The sequence below is a fragment of the Schistocerca gregaria genome, chromosome 8 (genome assembly GCF_023897955.1).
Source record: "Schistocerca gregaria isolate iqSchGreg1 chromosome 8, iqSchGreg1.2, whole genome shotgun sequence".
NCBI classification, from domain to species: domain Eukaryota; kingdom Metazoa; phylum Arthropoda; class Insecta; order Orthoptera; family Acrididae; genus Schistocerca; species Schistocerca gregaria.
Genome location: NC_064927.1, coordinates 283,013,275 through 283,035,865, shown reverse-complemented (window position 1 = coordinate 283,035,865; position 22,591 = coordinate 283,013,275). Strand labels below are relative to the sequence as shown.

Sequence of the window (22,591 nt, the reverse complement as noted above, 5' to 3'; positions counted from 1 at the left end):
GACTCATACGAACGTGACAGACTAGGGTGCAGCAGTCCAAAGACAAATATTTCATGAGCGCTTTTAAGATAGAAAACTGCCAGCCGATTATTTTTTCTTCTTGAGACCATTTCTAATACATTCACGATAACGAAATTCTCTGTTGTTCCTCAACTTCTTGAGTATCACTCAGCTATCCTTTTTCGACAAGATGCTTCTCTCCACTGAGTTGTGATAATGATGCGTCATTGTGAGCCTAGTTTCACGTCTCTGCCATTTTGATGTGAAAAGTCTGCAAAGTATGTTACAACGAAAAACCCTTACGAGATTGTTGACATTTCTTTACAGCTGCCATCAATAATATCCTTTCTTGAAACAGGGGTGGAAGGTAAACTGAATGTTAAAAAAGAAGACAGGGCCTTGACTTAAATATTTTTATTGCTTACAAATTTTTACATACAGCAAATACAAACTTTTTGTATAAATGTATACATCGTTAGTAATTAGACGAGTCATTCAGGCCACAATGCTGCGAGCAGCGATTCTGTTTGGACCATGAAGCAATGGCACGATGTTAACAGTAACTGGCATACTCGTAAGGCGCAGAACTACATAACGAAACAACGAAAATGTGTGCTCTAATTGTACAAGTTCGTTTTTGTGTTCTGGGTGTGGAAACACTGTATGTACAATAGTACTGTAGACGAGAGCCTGCAACAGTTGTGAGCGTACTGTTAAGTGTGAAGTGTGCATCGGAGTCGAGAGCACTGTGTCCAGTAAATGCGTGGCAGTGGGGGAGCTACTAACGTTTCGTAAACTACAAAGGTGGAGTTCGCCACCACAACAAAAAGCTTATCTTCCCGGTGTACCTAGAAATTTTTATTCTTGGTGTTGTAGTATTCCGTAAAGAGAAAACGGACAGAAAATATTGCACATAAACTCAAGATTGGCAGCTTCGAAACTGACAAGATTCTATCTTGAACAGTCTTAGCGCCGCTAACCAATCTCTGACGTATATGGACGCCTTCATTGAAGGCATACTACCACTACAAACTTTTGGCTGTAGGTTTTCTCTTGACACTATCACTCCCATTGTCTAGGGATGACCGTGTTGTACCTCACACGGGGAAGAATCTGGTCTCGAGACGCGCTTTTTGTTGTGGATTGATATATAGCGTTTTACTGGGCACAGTGCTCTAAATGTCGGCAGCGATATGTGTGGGGATTCTGGTTGCACAACCCTCTGGCAGCTTGTCGACCCCTGCGCGTGACGAGCAGCGGTGGTTGTCATATTGGGGTTCCTTCGTGGTGGCTCAGAACAGTTGTACGTCGGCAGCTCCAAAGGATGGTTGCTACTGGACTGTCTGCACGGCACGTGAAACCACTGTGCGGTACACTACTGCAGACGGTAAAGGAAGCTGAGGTCCAATGGGAGCTGCCGATATACGAGTGCGGGGGTCGTCAGAGCAGCTGGGATCGTGGCGGTCGGCGGCTGGTGGTGATCCTACTGGAGGACGTATCGGCCGGATGCGACCTCGGCGCGCTGCTGCTCGTTGAGCTGCGCCTCTTCGGCAGCGTTGCGGGCCAGCGCGATCTGGATGGCCTCTGGGATCTCGGGCTCCTTGGGCAGCACGTTGCCCTCGGCGCGGAAGCCGCCGTCCTCACCGACGATGTACGAGACGACCACGTCGCGGCCCTCGGGGTCGACGTACGAGTAGCGGCCGCGCACCACGCGCTGCTGGTTCGGCTGGCCCGGGTTCAGGACCTCGCTCTGCTCCTCGCGAACGATCGAGTTGCCAGTCTCAAAGCTGCCGATACAGAAAACATTTTTTAAAAATCAGTGACCAACATTGAATACTGACGAAGAAATGCTAGATATAACATCCTATCGGCGATGTCATTTGAAGTTTTGCGAATTCATAGAATGAATCGCAATGAGCAGACGAACATCTTAACATCTCCGTCATCTTATTTTCTGAGAAACTGACGTACCCACTCCAACTTATTTTCCTTTCGCACATGTACCAGGTGATCAAAAAGTCAGTATAAATTTGAAAACTGAATAAATCACGGAATAATGTAGATAGGGAAGTACAAATTGACACACATACTTGGAATGACATGGGGTTCTATTAGAACCAAAAAATACAAATGTTCAAAAAATGTCCGAGAGATGGCGCCTCATCTGATCAGAACAGCAATAATTAGCATAACAAAGTAAGACAAAGCACAGATGCTGTTCTTTACAGGAAATGCTCAATATGTCCACCATCATTCCTCAACAATAGCTGTAGTCGAGGAATAATGTTGTAAACAGCACTGTAAAGCATGTCCGGTGTTATGGTGAGGCATTGGCGTCGGATGTAGTCTTTCAGGATCCCTAGAGATGTCGGTCGATCACGATACACTTGCGACTTCAGGTAACCCCAAAGCTAATAATCGCACTGACTGAGGTCTGGGGACCTGGGAGTCCAAGCATGACGAAAGTGGCGACTGAGCGCACGATCATCACCAAACGACACACTCAAGATATCTTTCACGCGTGTAGCAATACTTTTTTTTCTAATAAAACCCCATGCCATTCCAAGCATGTGTGTCAATTTTTACTCCTCTATCTACATTATTCCGTGGCTTGCGGAGTAGGTGTATACATATAGATGCAGCAAACGAAACCAGTCTGATTGAAAGATGAAAAATTTTGCAAGTCTTTTGAAAAGTCTGTAAAAAGATGGATTTTTACAGTATTTATATACCATCTTTATTATTCAAATAAAAACTGGTAGACTAAAAGGTTAAGATAAAAACCTAAAATACGTATTTGAAACAGGCTGCAGGAACTGTGCTGTTCTTTATAAACGAGCACTGCAAACGAATACCTCACTTAAAGGACCTGCACCAGGGAAAAGAAAGGTTTACGGGAGTGGAAACGTTAGGTGTTCTGTAGGTTTGAAGGATGTGAATATAAATATAGGTTCCGTTGGATAGTATCCGTAGAGATGAAGTTGAGGTGGAGAGTAGGAAGATGTGACGTGAGCAGGGTTTAATTACTGGGCATGACCATAGTATTGAGAAGAGAAGGGATAAGAGAAGTGGGAGAGAGAGGGGCGAGGTCTGACGTATAGTGGGATAAGTGGGCAAAAGCTGTAGCTGATATGATGAATAAGGGAGACGGATTTCATTGTCTGTCAGGGGGAGTCTTTTGAGCTTGCTTTGGGACAAGCAGCTATACCTGCAACTGGTATAAAAACATTTTAAAAGTGGTAGCAAAAACGAGAACACTGCCCCATGTGAGTCAAGTGCAATAATATAAATTGTCGTAGCGTCGGCAATCGCCAAACATGTAATAATATCAGGAACTGAGAAGTTGTACTCGTCCGTAGCACTACAGTACGGACAGTTGTACATGAGCAAGATAAGTCAAAAAACATCAGAAGTGCATAACAGTGAAGTCCTCATCTGCCATATAGAAGGTAACACCCGTACATGTTTTGCAACAAGCCGGAGAAGAAAACTTCGATTTCCAAAAATATAATTAATCAATAATTTATTCATAGTGTATAAAATTAACGTTAATTTAGTACGCTAAATAACATGAAAACAATGTATGCCCTTATTGTTTTGCCCGTTTGTGGTAACAAGAGTAGTGGATATTACTTTCAACAACGCCCTTATGAAAAAAAGTCTCCAGAAGTAAGAAGGCCATACATCGTACGCTTAACTGGTTCAGGAATCGTCTGAAATTACTGCATGTCACGAGATACCACAAAGGTCGACCGTCGCTTGTAAACAGCGACGTCTATGGTCATTCAACCTACAAGGGCCAGGTAATCGACCTGCCGCCGCCGGAATCTGCATAAAAATGAAAAACGTGTCCTTTCGCAACCTGAGAAACCTGTTTAGGAATCCTGAGCCGAGTTATCTCGAAGTGCAGACCTAGATTCCGAGAGCGAAAATTAAAAAAAAAAAAAGGCCAGGCGCCTTCTCACAAGGACAACCGGTTTTCTCCAGTTCATTTCTCAGTGATGCTCAGGTTCGTTAACCACGCTGTCGCTTTCAACGGTCTCGTAAATGGGACTAGAACACCAATACACTTGCATCTGCAAAAGCTAAGGATACTCAGGTCGTCATTCTCCACTGGAGACGCTTATTGGTGGGGCGTAAGGTTTAGCATGCAATACACGGGTCCGACGTTTCACTGATGTATGCAGTCATTTTAAATCAGCTCTATAGACCTCAGCGTGACATTTATCACTTTACCATTATGTAGGCTGCTCATGAATTGAAATCGCTTTATGGTCATACGTGCATACGTAAATTTCCTCCACACCCTGTACTCCAACCTGAGATATTTAGCCCTCCCCCCCTCCCCGCCCCCGTCACGCTTGATCCCAATAGCCTTTTATTTATTTTTGTGTAAACTAGAAAAAGTAACATTTCACAGTGTCTAGCATTTTGTATTTGAGCCTGACTGAAGTCCTCTTTATCAACTGCATTTTTGTCGTGTGTATAAATCTTCAATATTCTGATTTCTAAGCGTACCTATTACGCTCAACGAACATGGCAGCAATACTCACCTAAAATGATATACTTTTCTTGGTAATATTTCAGGATATCTATGGCAACACATTCTGTTCCATCTTTATAGACCCATCATTTTACCTATTACTGGCTACAAACTCTCTTTTCTCGTATCGCATCAAATCAGTGTTCCCACCTTTTAGAAACTGAATCTATACTTTGTAACAGGACAGCGTCACATTAATTAAAAACTTCAGTGCCTCATGCCAAATCAGTTAATATGGTACATTAGCTGGTTTGTTGATTTGGGGGAGGGGACCAAACACCGAGATCATCGGTCTCATCGTGTTAGGGAAGGAAGTCTGCCGCGCTCTATTACAGGAACTGTCCCAGAATTTGCCTGCTGTGATTTAGGGCAAAAAGGGAAAACCTAAATCAGAATGATCGGACGCGGGTCTATACCGTCGTCCTCCCGAACGCGAGTCCACATCACTCGGTAATGGTACGTCAGTACACGAGAAGCTGTGTACTAATAAATTATTATTTCTTATTTCCCTTAAAAAGAAATTTACCTGCGAAGGTATTTCTGCTTCTTCCATGTAAGGGGTAGATAGGCAGCGTACGTTCCATAGATCGGGAGGCCTTAAGAACTCGCACTTTCAGTGAATTACTGACCATTGGTTGGCTGGGGAATGGCGGCAGATATCGTCCCACGTGCGTACCATCGACTTCAGATCAGGCAAATTTGGTGGCCAGTATATGAACGTGAGTTTACTACTATCCCCTACAAACAACTGTGACATGATCGTGGCCTCCTGGCGTGATCACATATCCCTTGGAAGATGTCATTGCCTTCGGGGAAAATGCAAAGGAAGAAGAGATACAAGTGATCAAAAATAATGTGCACATAATCCATAACTGCCATGGTCCTTCGATTACTAGTGCAAATTCCGTGGAAACCTCTATAGCATAATACTGCCTACGAAAGCCTCCATCTGTGGCTCGCTGCATATTTCGGGCAGCTGTTTGCCTGGATGACGGCGTGTCCGGACGCGTCCATCGAACTGCTGTAACTACAAGCATTAATTCGTCCGAGTAGTCAAGACGTTCCAAATGATCCTATCCATTGCAAATGTGATTGACGACTTCGTTGGGTCAGCAAAGGAATGCGTACGGGTCGACTACTGGGGAGCACTTTTTAAAATTTGTGCACTGCCTTTGTCGAAACCGCATAATTTGTCAGTGGATTTCGCCAGTTGTGGTCCGTATTGTCACTACGATTCGCCGTTCGTCTCCGCTCCGCTTATATATTTTTCTTGTCGCGTCAAGTGCCTACAACACTACCAGTTGGCGTTTACTCTCATGGTGGGTAGTGATCGTAAAGTTTTGGATCATTGGCGTATCTTTCAAATGAGCTAGGTTTTATTTATTTATTTATTTTTCAAACGGCATTTTTCCTATGGACTGTAACAATATATTGCCGTCATATATTAAGTACAAATTGTGATCGGAAGTAGCACTATGCACCTTTCACAATTAAGAGATTTATCTTTCAGAGGACGCAAGTGACACGCTGTTCTTTTCCTGTAGTACTGCAGAGAATATTTGCAGGTAACATAAGGCAAAGTTCCACGTTCATTCCTTCCTCCTCCCACACAGGCCATGAAAGCCCAAAGGCACCGACCGGCCGCCGTATCATCCTCAGCCCACTGGCGTCACTGGATGCGGATACGGAGGGGCATGTGGTTAGCACACCGCTCTCCCGGCCGTATGTAAGTTTCTGAGACCGGAGCCGCTACTTCTTGATCAAGTAGCTCCTCAGTTTGCCTCACAAGGGCTGAATGCACCCAACTTGCCAACAGCGCTCGGCAGACGGGATGGTCACCCATCCAAGTGCTAGCCCAGCCCGACAGCGCTTAACTTTGGTGATCTGACGGGAACCGGTGTTACCAGTGCATCAACGCCGTTGGCTGCGTTCAGTCCTTACACGGACCAATTTGGCCCGACACACCGCCAGGTCATCGCCTACCAATGGCGTCATGCTGTGTGGAGTTGTATGTGGCCAGCACACAGTTCTCCTGATCGTTGTCGGGTTTCTTGACCGTAGAAGCGTTACTGATCGCTCGATCAGCTCACCAGTTGGCCTCAAGAGTACTCCGTACCAGTCCTCCCACCGAGGAAAAATTCCTGGCAGCACCATGAATTGAAACTGAGACCCAATCATGACAGTCAGCAGTACTGGCCGCTCAACTACGGTGGCGGACAAACGATAAGCATACTAAATGTTACGCTCCTGCCTTCCAAAATATGTTTCTGTTTTGGTTAGGGGGTGCTGCGACCAACCTGAAGGCGTAGTTTCCGTCGTGGTTGGTGTCGAGCGCGGACCTCAGGATCGGCACAGGTGGCGTGGTGGGCCCCTGCACCTGCTGCGGCGCGCAGAACACCGCCGTCGCCAAAGCCAGGACACAAACCACCTGGAACACACACAAGACACACATAACTTAACGACGAGTTCTCAAAATGTGTTAGTCAAGTAACATGAAAGAAAATTTGTTACTGCGACTAGCGTTTCTTCGTGATTCTGCTGCAAGCAGCTGTGCCGTTCCGAAGTAGACATATCTGATTAGATAACTTAGTCACTACTCTTGGAAATCTTGGTATGTAAGATAATTCTACCCAGCATAGAGATAATCCAGAAACAGAAGGTAAAGAAATCTTACTTCTAGATAAAACGTACCTAAGAAGTGATGGGCGGATACTCAGAACTAATTTTTCACTCTGCAGAGTAGGTACTATGAAATTGGCTCCCTGACGTGATGAAATCGTCTGTTGGAGTGGAACTGGAAGATTGATTGTGTGCAAAGAGGTTAACAAGAAAACCATTGGAGTGGGTGATCAGTGGTGATGTTCTGGTCGTTGATACGCAGAATTTAGACAAGACGTGTGTTGATATAGATAACTTGGTACTTTTTTTTATCCTTAAAATTTTAGTACTCAGTTACAAGCACGAGCCTTTCTCTCTGTATTAACGGAATAAAGTTACTTGGCGAAATTACTACTCCAGTTTTTCATTTATTCAACTCTCTGCTTTACTAATTACGATCCTATTGAAGACGCTATGAACTTGCCTTCTTCCTATGCATGAGCCCAACCAGTTACGGTAGGATCTAAATTTTAATGCAGAACGGCATTTGTAAGATACGCGAGACAACAATAACTAACGGAACGAAATCTTAGGTCACGGTGGAAACCGAACCTCCTAAAATCTAGATTTGTAACTGAAAAACCAGCTCAGCAACCAAACTATAAATTAGTAAACAACTACTTCTGATAGCTTAATGTGAGCAATGGACATAAGAATACAGATCACTTTTAGCTTAGTGTGACATACAGATTGATAATGTAGTAATAGAATCTTATCTACTGAATTTTGAGCCATCCTGATAGTAGTAAACCATTATTGAAAGATCAGCAAAGTCTAATGTGTGATATTTCCCGTTTCCCCGAGAGTAACTAACTTTACGAAGTCATTTGAATACTTATTGCAAGTTTAATAACTTGTTCTCCTTCAAAAACAAAAATGAAACACAGCATCTAAATAAATAATAATCAAGAATAATTTACAGAAAAGTTTATTTTTCTGAAGCGTTGTGCCGTTAAGGAAATTACTGTTAAGCGCGTTAAACCTGCACAGACGTCGCAAATATAAAGAACTGTCAAATAATATAGTAGATATGCGGAAATTTTAGGTTTTGGATAAAAACCTCAATCATACATAAGATATACCGTGGAGCAGTGCAGCACATGTAAGTCGAACTGCATCATATTACCTTTGAAGTAACTACGTACAGTGGCAAACTAAGATCAGTAATAAAGCATTCGAACTGAGTTGCTTTCTAGCACCGGAGAAGCTAACTAGGACATCGTGCCCTACATGACTACCAACTGTTAATGAACAGCTAGCAGCTTCCGGCGTCGTCCCGCTAACAACCGCTAGTTTGTAAAGCAATTAAGTGTTATCTCCGTAGTCATCTGCCTCACCAACAACTGAGGTATGCATTCTGAGTCGCGCCGACAAGGTGAGAGTGATTACGTCATTTACGGAGATGAGCTCAGACCTTGCTTCTTGAATGTGGCTCCCAGCGTGTGTTAATAAGAGATTTTAGGAAGTCTTTGTTTGTAAACGAATACATATTCAGCACGGTCCAGAGTGCTTATTTGCTAGCGTCTAAAGCTGGTTACAGGAGTGGTTTTGAGCACATGGCAAACATGTAAAGATTAAGCTAGCGCTTGTGGTGTGAGATGAAGGCAGGAGCTACTATCACGGCATTTGAAGGATTGCCAGTGATTCACAGCAGCTTCGCGTTTGGAAACCGTGAAAGGGCTTCCGAACTTCTGGTTCAGCTACATAGCGTCTTCGATTACTATTTACTTTGCTGTGAATGGCGCTAGGTGCTTCGTCATTATTTCGAACCTCGAAACAGGCATACTGAAGGAATGAGATACTGCCTCGCTTCTCTTCTCACAGTGTGTCAAGTGTGGCCTCATATCGTATGGACGAATACTAATGAGTGTTTGCGCAGTGTGGTGTTGAAACGAAAGAAAGGGAGAGTGGGTGGAGCTCTGTGTCGCCTCCACACCTTTCCCTTTGAACAGCACTCTGAGAGCCGGGCAAAGAGAGGCACTAGAACTAAATCGGCGAAAATGTCTTTTTTTTTTTTAACAAGTCTCTCTACTGTTGTGAAATACTGATAAGACACTGCGAAAAATGGTTTTAAACCTGTGTCCGGAGAGCAGTTGTGTATGGGAAGGGAGCGAGTGCCGCAGGAAAACGGGAGGAGAATAAACTGGAAACATTTGAAATACGCTTCGGGAAAAAAGAGTTATAAGACTTGAATGGGTGTATTGAGTGCGGAATGAAAAGTTAGTAGTGGAAACGTGAAAGAAAAAGTAGTATGTAAAAATGTTGTTATCAGAACGTGACAAGGAACAGTGGAAATAGTTTGATTAGGAGTGCGAGAGGAATAGAGGAGGAAAATTGTAAGGGCTGCCAAAAATTAGAACTTGCAAAGTATGTAATAGAGGATGTTGGATGTTGTAGGTATGTAGAAATGAGAAATGATGAGATGATTGGTGGCCTAGCTGATCAGTTGGAAAAGGAATCTAAGAATCTTATTATTACTATTATTATTATTGTTATTATTCGGTTTTCTAGCCTTTGTCCCGGAGCTTCATGCTGCTGGAATGATTATTTATTGGATTTGGTAATTCTGGTGGTAAAGAGTTTCCAGACGCTGTTCTTCCAGCCACCTCATCCCTCTCTCTCCCCCCCCCCTCCCCACACTGACAGAATTTCTGTACCCAATCTGTCCGCGACTAGTGTCGTCCCGTGTGAAAGAAAGCAGTACCAACATTTTCTAAACGTTTGCGAATCGTATAAATGAGGCGGGATATGGGCACAAGCTTTGTATTCACCTAGTCTGATGTGGAAGAAAAGAAAATAACTATGTGATGGGAAATGACGCAGGTGAAAAGGACGACCGAAACACAAGAGGCCCTAACAAGGATAGCGGCTATTCATATGGATATTTCGAGCTGCTAGCGGCTCTTTGAGTGAGCTGTCCTTATTTGGCAGGTACGTGAAGACTTCCACGCAGCATCGACAATGGCCCGGCATCTACTGCGCCGACTGACAAACAGCTGCGCCCCTGACAAACTGACAAAACGTGCGTAGCAGTCATGTCTCCCAGGCGCTCTGTTAATAACAGACCACATACGGCACGCTCTTTGTTAAGTGCGCCGCGGAGGAGGTTCAAAAGACTCCAGCATTCCTTCCGCCTATAGTCGCTCCTCTACCGCAATGAATTCTTCTCGCTGATCATGCGCAGGAGATTACTGTCCTAAATGTTGGGTTGACGTCTTGCTCTTTCGTCTCGATGTCCACAGTGACTCTGCAATTTTCGTTTGCTGACCGCTACCGATTTGAAGAAAAGTGCTGCTACTTTTCTTCCTTAGACCTACGATGTAAAAACGTTGTCAGCTGCTTGATTTTACAGATGACAAACACTTGAAGAGCATTTCATGAAAAACTTTCGAAAAAGGTACTCCACCCCAAGTGATGTAGGGAACAACTTAAAACCAACATGAAGATGATACGACCTGCAGTTGCACTAGCAAGTTCCGAAAATTGCAGTATCGTAGTTTTTCTCCCTAGCATCGTTTTATTTGCTCTTCCATACTAGTAGCAGAAGGAAACTGTTGCCTTTTGCTTTGTGAGTAGAACTTAATCATTCGTCAGGTAAGGACGCAGAAGAGACATAGCAAAATTTGAGACTGCACAAGCGTCCAGAAAAATGTGTCATCCTGCTTAAAAGACAGTCCGATCACTTTTCTGGTGTCACATAAAAAGCTAAAGGGTCTCTCAAATGCTCTACTGGCAGTTACTCAGACACGACCCGCCCTCATAGCGTCATTTGCGCCAGTATCTCATCCCCGTGTTCGCTGAAGTTCTCGTGTCTGACTTTCTGCACTATCATTCTTGGAAGAAAGGATACTGTTAAGGAACGGCTCAGTCACAACCTGGGGGATTGTTCCCAGAATGACTTTCCATTCTGCAGTAGAGTGTGCGCTTGTCTGCAATATCCTGGCAGTTTACAGTTGTGTACCGGACCGGGACTCAAACTGGTAGCCTTGGCCATTCGTGAGCAAGTGCTCTAGCTACTGAGCTATCTATACTCCTCTCACGACCGGTCTGTATAGCTCATCTTCCACAAGTATCGCTCTCGTACCTTACACAGTGTGTGGAGGTTGAGAGTCGAGCCTGGATTGCTCCAACGGTAGAGCATTTGCTCGCAAAAGTCCTACAGATAATTTTATAGACTACTTTTTTCCATCCCTCCTCTTGGCTGTCCAGTGTCATATCCTTGAGTTACCAGTGTACCTAAAAATTAGATAGTTTCTGGATACGGTAACAGGCAGAAATCAGAAGACGCTTACAGAATCCTTAGCCATTGCGAAAGCAACTCTTCCTTCCTGACCGGAGAGTTTTGTGGAGCAACGTGTCCTCCAGCGGTGACAGGACTTATCTGACTGGAGTGTACCGACGCACATTCCTGAAGGCTCGGCCGCCGCCCACCTGCGCTTCCCACGCAACTCACGCACCGTCGCGCGTGCACTTACAAACGTCGCACTCAAGTTCAAGGACCTATTGCTCTGACACAAAGGTCAGACTAGCATTCAAACATTGGTTGCCAGCAGACGAACCTGCTAACTGTAGATAGGTCTCAAACTGTTTTCAATCGGCGCTATATTACCGTACCGAACGTAGAGTACGCCGCATTCATGTTTTTGTTTTTCCCTGTTTGACTGAATTTAAGTCACATGCCCCTACTTGACGGGACATGATAGCACAATCTTTCTTCCTCCCCTCCCATGCATCGTTAAACTAGCGTTTTTGTTATGGAGGAGCTTTTTCCATATATCTACTTCCCTGGCGAAAGTAATGAAAGGAAATATCGAAAATAAATGACACCTTATTGGAGAAAGTACTGCTTGACGCCCACTGGTCATATTAACTGAATACTGAAATATTTTAATTCACAATAGGGCATGGTGATACTTATTTAAATAATTTCGTATATGCAGAAAAATATGAAAAAAATTCTGCTACCAAATAAACAACACTGTAAAACACTGCCGTGGTAAGGGGGAAGTCATAATCTGAACCAGGCGAAAAAAGCTTTGTTCAGCGATAAAAGTTAACTTACATTAAAACTGATACATAACTAAGGAAATAGCGTTTGAAAATATTCGTCTGAAACATTACAGTGTGTGGAAATGAAATGTATATGACAGTAAAAATGAGAAGGAGAAAACAGCTAACAGTTGCAATGAGGTATCGCACGTAAATTACGAAGAGCAGCCAGAACAAATCTGAAATGTAAAAAGAAAACGGAAAACGGGAGGAGTCGCAGCAGTGACATGCATGGGCATCCACGAATAGCTAAATTGCCTCTGGAAAGAGAAGTAAGGTATGTAGGAACAGAGAAAGGTAAGAGTACGCTAAGCGCATTTACGGGATGCCGGGTATAGCTGCTAAGTAGAGGTAAAGAAGATTAGCACAACTTAGAAAGCAGCGGCAATAGTATAATTCATTGTATTGCTAGATTTAAAAATAAAGTAAAATAAAACGCGGCAGAAATGAAATGACGATCCAAGTGATACTACTGGCAACAGATCTGGGAAATCGTGTGTATTAATGTGCACCGGACACTTAAGTTTACGTGAGCCTGAAAAGACAACTTAAGCAATATCAGTTACATAATATTTAAGTCTATTACTAAGAAAGGGAGAGAACTGTCGATATGAAAAGTGCTCATAATGTCTCATAAAGAACAAAAATCTACGGGAAGTTTGCCTCAGCTTCCTCGTCGTCGAAGTTTGCAAATACAGTGGTCTTACTACATTAATTTTCCATAGTTCGAGTAATAAAATGAAATTCGTTCATTTTTTTCTGGATGAACTCTCTGAACATGCTTGTTCCCAGGGAAAAGTTCTAAATCTGTTATATTTTCTGCCAATGCTCATATAACCGGAAAGAGCTCGTCTTTCTGTTACTGGAACGACCTGCCAGTAGTAAAGCATTCTTTTCACCCTGAAGAAATCTCTTATAGGTTCCTCATGTAAAGTCATTTTCTGTCGCATTCTGAGAAAGCAAGACACTAAACGCGTACAGTCCTCCCCCCCCCCCCCCCCCCTATCCCGTGAACTACGGTTAGCAGATTCAGATCAGTACGCAGCGGCGACACCCGTTTGGGCTATGTGCCAGCGCGATGTTCCGGATCGTAACCCGGCAACGCAAGTATCGTGCGGACCGATCACTGAACTCGCCGAGTTACTCACACTTGCCAGAACTAAATACTTGTCACTCTGCTGCATCGAACTGTGCGAGGTGGCACAGCAGCTTGTACACAGACGAGAGTACAGTCATCCTTCTGCAGGATCCAACGCAAATTATGAGGTAAGTTCTTTAGGTTGTACTCCACAGTTTTTTGCATGGCACCAAAAAGTTGCTACCACTGGTTGCAGCATAATAAAAATTTAGCAGCTTTTTGGTGTTAATCATGAAAATTTTGGGACCGATTTCCTTCCCTGTTCTTCTTCGTTGTGATGTTGAGTTGTATTCTTAACGGTATCTCTACAGCCCGCCTCCGTACACGTTTTCACTAACATGCGCTTGTGCGGTGACGCTCGACTTCATGGTAGCCCAAGATCCAGATGGCGGGAGAAATTTTCACCACAAGTTACCAGTGGAGGAGAGGAACTGTTGCAAATTTTCTTATTAATAGATAATGTGTGGATATCCTGGGTGAAATTCCGAACTCCTTCTGGAGTGAGAGTACGTAGTGCTCTTGATGGGGATTCTTTCGTATGACAGGATCCTCTAAGCTCCGTGGCACCCATGATGCTGTTCGAGTTAGCTATTTGTTGACAGCAGTCCCTCTCCCACATCATCATTAAGAACTCTACACATATTACACTAGACACATGCACTTACTCAAAACTGATATTTTGCTAAAGATAAGATCCACTGTGCACGACGAAGGAAAGCCTTTGTAACTAGGCGACTGAGCAACCGAGTAAAATTCGTATCTTCATTTCCTCAACCGAGGACGAACAATTTCTAAATCGCGAACGTATCCCATGACTATAACGTTTCCAGTTGCAAGAACTATCTTACATAAGCAGACAGTCTATAACTCTTAATATTCATCACGAGTGTGTTGAGCCGAATGTTTCCACTATTACTGGTATTAGGAACCAAGAAGTTGGCATAGGAAGGGAAACGTGATCTTCAGCTCAAAATCAGCTGGAAGACGATGCATGAAAAGAAAAGACTTGGCATTTATTTTTATCTATCTAATAATTAACATAGAATATCGTCGGTGAAAATCGCTCCGACAACGTATCAGCTGTTAGAGATTTGGGTCAATCGTACTACGAAAGCTTTCTTACAATCTTTCTTTTTTTTCTTTATTTAACTTTCAAATATTTCCCTATCTGCCATTTTTAATAAACGAACTGATCGTTTCTGTGGCGTGGCAGTTGAAATGAGTCGCTAGACAAGGAACCCTTCTCTTATAACGGTGCCAAAAAGAAAAGAATTAAAACTGTAAGCTTTGTTCGCATCGAAATAGAGACGGAAAACAAAATGACGATGCTTCAAGGACATGCATGTCGTCTACTTAAGGAAAGATATCGACATTCGTCTGTAGGGATCTCAGAAAATAAGACTCATGAGAACTGGTTTGGGATTTGAACCAAACGACAGAACTGCAGTATATAGCGCGGTTAGATAATTTTGGTGGTTTCTCAAAGGTAATATACAATATGAGGTTATACAGTAACGTCTACATCACTCAGGACGGAATCTGTTGTAACTCTACAAAAATTATGTTTCAGATATAGACGACGGATTATTGTGATCTTCAAGAGACCTTTTCAGAGATGACTCGGTAAGCGGCATCCACGGATTCCGTATTCTGTTAGGCATGCGCATACATATTTTCACGAAAACAAGCACTTCGGATTCCGGACGCATACTGGGAACGCGCGGAGAAGGATAAGTCCGCCTCTTCGGCCACTTCACTTTCAGGGCGATACTTTGCCCGTCGTAAGTGTTTACATTCGCAGTGCGTGAGGCCCCCGGCGTGCGGGCACACAGACTGTTGGCTCGGAATCCACCCCCGCCACCAGTTCAAGGCCGTCCATGGAGGAATCCGTCCGCGAACTTCGCTGAGACCGGTTGTGGCGCGGGATATCCACCTACTAGCCGGCGCGCCGCGTTTCCGTTCTCAGTGCTTCAGAGTGATGGGCGTTCGTAAATGAGTGTGGGTTCAGACTAACGTATCGAATTGAAAGAATGTTAGCTATTGGTATGCGATCGAAGAGGCGAGGAAAGATACTGGCCTACAGTTCCTGACCGATCTGAAAGCTGCAAACTGATAGCGTCCCTACGGCATGGGGCGATGGGTGCGTGGTGTTCCAGTATTATCTGACCTTCTTCCATTACACCCGTGGATGGCGCAATGTAAGAACGACTAAGGTACACTTGCGTAAAAGCTCACCTATACAATTTTACTGTCATTGCGATTATGAGAGATGAATAGGGAAGAAAAAAATATTGTAATGGATTTGTTCTGGAGAGTTCGCAATAGTAATTTTGAAAGTAAGCTTTCCCGCGGTGCACAGCTTCTTTAAGTAGTGTATCCCATACGGTTTTGTGGAACATTCTATACCCCTTATCTGAGACTTTCCAATCTCTTCCGATAACCCAAATCTGTAAAGATCTCAGGTTGATAAATACACTCCTGGAAATGGAAAAAAGAACACATTGACACCGGTGTGTCAGACCCACCATACTTGCTCCGGACACTGCGAGAGGGCTGTACAAGCAATGATCACACGCACGGCACAGCGGACACACCAGGAACTACGGTGTTGGCCGTCGAATGGCGCTAGCTGCGCAGCATTTGTGCACCGCCGCCGTCAGTGTCAGCCAGTTTGCCGTGGCATACGGAGCTCCATCGCAGTCTTTAACACTGGTAGCATGCCGCGACAGCGTGGACGTGAACCGTATGTGCAGTTGACGGACTTTGAGCGAGGGCGTATAGTGGGCATGCGGGAGGCCAGTTGGACGTACCGCCGAATTGCTCAACACGTGGGGCGTGAGGTCTCCACAGTACATCGATGTTGTCGCCAGTGGTCGGCGGAAGGTGCACGTGCCCGTCGACCTGGGACCGGACCGCAGCGACGCACGGATGCACGCCAAGGATCCTAAGCAGTGCCGTAAGGGACCGCACCGCCACTTCCCAGCAAATTAGGGACACTGTTGCTCCTGGGGTATCGGCGAGGACCATTCGCAACCGTCTCCATGAAGCTGGGCTACGGTCCCGCACACCGTTAGGCATTCTTCCGCTCACGCCCCAACATCGTGCAGCCCGCCTCCAGTGGTGTCGCGACAGGCCTGAATGGAGGGATGAATGGAGACGTGTCGTCTTCAGCGATGAGAGTCGCTTCTGCCTTGGTGCCAATGATGGTCGTATGCGTGTTTGGCGCCGTGCAGGTGAGCGCCACAATCAGGACTGCATACGACCGAGGCACACAGGGCCAACACCCAGCATCATGGTGTGGGGAGCGATCTCGTAGACTGGCCGTACACCTCTGGTGATCGCCGAGGGGACACTGAATAGTGCACGGTACATCCAAACCGTCATCGAACCCATCACTCTACCATTCCTAGACCGGCAAGGGAACTTGCTGTTCCAACAGGACAATGCATGTCCGCATGTATCCCGTGCCACCTAACGTTCTCTAGAAGGTGTAACTCAACTACCCTGGCCAGCAAGATCTCCGGATCTGTCCCCCATGTTTGGGACTGGATGAAGCGTCGTGTCACGCGATCTGCACGTCCAGCACAAACGCTGGTCCAACTGAGGCGCCAGGTGGAAATGGCATGGCAAGCCGTTCCACAGGACTACATCCAGCATCTCTACGATCGTCTCCATGAGAGAATAGCAGCCTGCATTGCTGCGAAATGTGGATATACACTGTACTAGTGCCGACATTGTGCATGCTCTGTTGCCTTTGCCTATGTGCCTGTGGTTCTGTCAGTGTGATCATGTGATGGATCTGACCTCAGGAATGTGTCAATAAAGTTTCCCCTTCCTGGGACAATGAATTCACGGTGTTCTTATTTCAATTTCCAGGAGTGTATTAAGTAAAAACTTACGTTAGAGAGTTTCATTTTAGGGTTGCTTGGGTTTCTTTAAACGCATCTCTTCCTTGAATGCCAGATTTATGTGGCTTATTTATTGCGAAACGCTCCTGATGGTTGCCACGAGGTTGTGATTGATTCTAATGACTGATCTGCGATGGTATAATTAGCAGATTCTATTTGGTTTTTGGCCTACTGAACGTAACTTATTCTTTGTAAAACTCTGCCATTAACGCGAACTCTTCCTGCTTCTCCCAATATTCCAATTCCTACAACTTGACCCCTTTCCAACTGCATCGCCTGCAAATATCAAAGCGAGCGGCTTACTTTTGCTCATTCTGTGAGTAGTTACGGTACTCTGTAACTCCGCATGTGCCGCTATTTTCGCTTCCCAAGGTACTTCTACGTGGACAATGACGTAAAGGCTTACTTTTTCTAGAAAGCATTCCGTCCTGTCAGACTGACAATGTTTTCTTCTTCATACAGTCTGTCACGTCACCCTGTGTAGACGATTTGTTTTAGCGTTCCCTACAGTTCCACAGTTCTATCGATTTTCAAGGGAAGCTGGTACATGTAGACGGAGGGGCAGTCGGAGAAAGCACAAATCTGCGTAACTTGGTTGGTTCTTCAGTCCTATCAAAGTGCCTGACCTAACTTCGCAATAGATAGCTTGTAAAATGAACATCAATAAATACAACAAAAATAAAAGACAAAATGTCTATCCTCAATACTTTGGAGCTGACTGCCCTGTAACTTCCATCGACATGAAAGAAGAATCGGAGAAACTGGTCTCATATTGCGTATATTAATACAGGATGACTGGTGCTACACATTTGTATTGTCCTGTTTATCTTAAACAACCTAAATAACTTTATCCAGAAGATAACTAGAAAAGGGATTAAGCAGATTTTGTTTAGCTCCCACGCAGGCATTAACCAGTATGATAGCTTTTCTCGTAACTTCGTTCGTTACTAAGATATTAATAGCTCCTTTTAAATAGCACCCTATTTTTTATCTAGTAATCTCTTCTCAAGACCTGTTCAAAAACGTATCACACTGTACCATGCAAGTAAACACGTTGTTATTAAAAACATTACAGAAAACTACCTTACTAGCACACAGTATATGTATCTGGGGTAACATAATCCGTCCACCTGCTGGATGTGAGAGCAGAGAAGTAAACACAAGGAAAAACCACGCCTGTCATTACAGTTCTGCAGACTTACGTCCTCCACAGATGAGCAGAGTTTCTCCCTTCTCGTCGTTGGTTTACATTGCACTCACACAAAATTTCTACCACAAAAGTGTTACTGAATGATATGCGTGCATTTTTCTTGGGTTTCCAATTGTTTACTGTCATCTCGAGGAAGTCGATGAGTTACGTAAATCCGTGCTGATACAGCAGAACCAAAGTAAGTTTTGTGAACCTTCATAAATGATGTCAAGCTTACATGAATGGTACACAGTGGTTCCTTTACTGGACAAGTCTTGTGGAAGGAATGCTGTGTGCTGAATAAAAAATACAGAATGCTATATAAAAGAGAGGTAGCCTTATAATGAAGATGTTCCATGCCCGTACACGAGAAGTTATTCATTTGAACAAGACCCTGAGGTTCAGAGTTGCAGCGGATGCGGTGTAGGACTGCACAGTACGAGACGTGTGCTGCTCGCTGCTACTCATTGTAGGGGCTTGCGCTGACTCAGCAGAGAGCGTGCTCTCTCTCTCGTGCTGTGGCTAACCACAACGTACCACCACCGTCCCACTCCGGTACGTACGCGCGCGACAGTTACTGCACACGCAGAAGACTCAAAAATTAAGCGAAGTGCTGTGCTGTGGTTACTCTTGCCGCGGGGTTTAATGTCAATGCATTTACTACTGGATCCCAGTAAAACCTCCAGCATTCAGAGCGACTGGGCGTCTTCATTGGAACTACACTGAATTATACAGAACATACCGTCGCAGTTTAATCGTGGAGGAAGATAGGACAATAGTGGATAACTGCTTATGTACTCCAGTTATTCGTCTTGAGGATACAAGATGTCGTAGAAGGGGAAAGCTGTTAGACATTAGATCAGAGTATATGAAGCTGGAAATGAGGGACGTTTGCAGACGAAAAAGTTTCCACGGTCAGGAAGAGCAGCAGATAGTATAACTGTCTTTAACCTTCATGGCAGTGTGTTACAGTCACGGATCCTCCGAGCTTTGAACTCAGTCACGTAGCTAGTTGTAGGGGGGAACTATTAATGCAGACTTATAACCAGGGTATAACTTGGCATTTTTCACATCACCAAATCACTGCCAGAGGTGAAATAAGCCCTGGGTAAAGAACCCCCTGTAGTCCCTCCGTGATCTGAGAAATACACCCTGTCCATTTTTAACCATGCTTCGTAATGGCTGGCCGCTGTGACTGAGCGGTTCTAGGCGCTTCAGTCCGGAACCGAGCTGCTGCTACGGTCGCAGGTTCGAATCCTGGCTTGGGCATAGATGTGCGTCATATCCTTAGGTTAGTTAGGTTTAAATAGTTCTAAGTCTAGGCGACTGATGACCTTAGTTGTTAAGTCCCATAGTCCTTAGAGCCATTTGAACCATTTGAGGTTCGTAGTTCTGAAAGAATAGCAATCTCAACCAACAAGAAATACATCGATGGCGTTAAACATAGCGTTACCACAATAAATTATTTCCTAGATAAATATTCTGATGTGGAGGGAGAAGCAGTACCTACCTCCACGCTGGAGAAAAGTATACCGTTGCGTTACAAATTGATATAAGAAAATTCGTGAGAGAGATCTAAAACGAGAAGCTGTCGTTAATATAAAGCAAGGAGAGGCCGTTTGTTTATTTCTTAACAGTACTAATGCTATGCGATTCGAGGCTCAAATCGTACCATCAGTTGGCAGACTCAGCAAGTTACATCAGATAAGCATTTGGGTGTAATAGCAAGATCTGGTATGAAATGGGATGACCAGTCAAAATCATTTAGGAAGATTCTGCGAAGGTGCAGTGCATCTGTGCAAGAATCGTATAGAAGACCCTAGTGCGAGCAACGCTAGAGTTCTGTTCCCTTATTAAAACCGGTTCCAGTGTTTATGGGTTATCAAAAAGGCATGTCAGCAGACATGAAACGGATTCAAAACCATGATGTTGGGATCGTAACAGGTCGGTATAGCTACTATGATAGTGCACCACAAATGATCGGGAAACTTACATGGTAATCCTTGGAAGAAGACATACTTCTCGCAGTTCCCTGACGAGTAAATTTAGAGAAGCTGTATTAGAAGGGCACTGTCCGATCATTATGCTGTCGTCATCGTGTATCACGACGATGGATTATGGGGTTAAGCTAAGCGAGACTATCGTGCTTACAGTCTTAATCAATATCCGCTACAGTTGCTGCTTTATTTCAGTTCAGAGACGGTTTTGGCTTTTGTACTGAAGCCAGTCCTAGCGGCCCAGAGAAGTGCGCTTCGCTACAACACTATTTTGTGATACACTGGATAATAGCTTCCATATAAAAGACGAAATGGGTGTTGGACAGAACTGATGCAGCTGGAGCGGGTATTCATTAATTCAGCACACAAATATGGTGCAGCGGCGCTCTAGAAACAAGCAGAAACTATTAATATTCACATCAACTTTTCCTTCGCTCAAGATGCGAAGAGACTAGGACAGAAAATACATTGGCTGGAGGAGTATATACGTAGGTGTAGATGTAAATAAGACTTTCGTCCTAGATAGTGTGCCAACTGAACGTATGATGGTCCATGTCGTCGGTAAACTATGCAGGGTGGAGTCTGCACTCGTACTAGGCCAGAGGGAACTACATTGTGAGAAAATGTAATGAAACTATCGTATGGCGTTATGGATCGAGAGACCCCCGGCTGGGCTGGTTCGCCCGCCCGGTTCGGTGAGTTGTGCGTCGATTACGACGAGATGAAATGACGAGGACAACAGAAACACCCATTCCCCGGGCGAAGAAACTTTCCGAACAAGCCGGGACTCGAACCCAGGCAGCTATGTTAACCACTAGGCCACGAGCCGGCGTCTACGCTGAAGATGTGGCAGCTTTTCACGTGACTACTCACCAAGGACTGCATGGTCACTGTTGATGCTGCTGCTGCTGCTGCTGATCTGCTGAGGACACGCGGCAAGTGCGTCTGCAGTACGCCGCTGTCCACCGGCCTTATATACGGCGGGCTGGCTTTTTTTGGCGCCGCTCTTCACCGGTCGGCAGGGCGTCTTCCAGCGTCGTCTCCAGGGAGCGCTGGAGGGGGGCAGCGCGACAGCGGCGGGTGGAGGGGGGAAGGGTGCCCGCAGTCTGGCTGGCACGCGCGCCCTGCTCCCGTCTCTGACGGCGTCCACACCCAGGCCGCGGGGCTGTGCCGGAGGAGGGGTAAGGCGCTCCACCCCCAGCCCAAACATTCGGCGGGCGGCGGCTCACACAGAGCGAGGTCTCCCGCGCTTACGTAAAGAACCCGCCGTCACTGACCAGCGGCAGACGAGGAGGTGTCGCGCGTCCCGCGACGCGGAAGAGCTCCGCCACCCACGACGTCCTCTGTTGACTTCTCAATTATCACCATTCTTTCGAGATAAAAGCCAACATGCAGTCGGCTTTCTACCGGCGACAGCTCTGCTGTAACCTTTAGATCTGGGCAATCAATCTCCTCGCACATAATGCCGCTGTCGAAATGACTGGAAAGACGATACTGACGCCGCCTCTTATCCTAGAAATTAGACGCAAGAAAGGCAAAGGTACGTTTCTAGAATTTGTAGATTCGAAGAAAGATTTCGACAATGTCTTGAGCGGGCGCTGTTGAACAGCTTAAAAAAAAGTGTTGTAACAGCATAATGCAACACACAGCTGCAATTATTTCTGTTTTGACAGTCGGTTTCAGTCACAGTACATACCTGACCGTGCACTCCGTAATTGCTATAACAAAATGGAGCATTTCGATGTTTTGATCAGTTATTACAGTTGTGGAATGTCTACATCAATATCCACGTAACTACTCTGCAACTGACACTGAAGCTCCTGGCACAGGTTCAAAATGGCTCTGAGCACTATGGGACTTAACATCTGAGGTCATCAGTCCCCTAGACTTAGATCTACTTAAACCTAACCAACATAAGAACATCACACACATCCATGCCCGAGGCAGAATTCGAACCTGGGACCGTACCAGCAGCGCGGTTCCGGACTGAAGCGCCCAGAACTGCTCGGCCACAGCGGCCGGCCCTGCCAGAGGGTTCTTCCAATCACATGCACACTATTTCTCTTCCGTTTCACTCTCTAACAGCGCGAGGGAAAAATGAACACTTGA

The 22,591-nt window shown here is 45.0% G+C and overlaps 1 protein-coding gene across 1 annotated transcript; it reads right to left on the bottom strand.

Moving 5' to 3' along the window:
- Positions 1 to 399: 399 nt before the first annotated feature.
- On the bottom strand, positions 400 to 21,481 carry LOC126284781 (larval cuticle protein 16/17-like). The gene is made up of 3 exons (XM_049983941.1): positions 21,356 to 21,481; positions 6,841 to 6,971; positions 400 to 1,787 (listed from the first exon to the last, which is right to left on the bottom strand). Exons 1-3 carry the CDS (start codon positions 21,365 to 21,367, stop codon positions 1,484 to 1,486), a joined length of 447 nt encoding a protein of 148 aa, XP_049839898.1. The 5' UTR covers positions 21,368 to 21,481; the 3' UTR covers positions 400 to 1,483.
- Between the last annotated feature and the right edge of the window lie 1,110 nt (positions 21,482 to 22,591).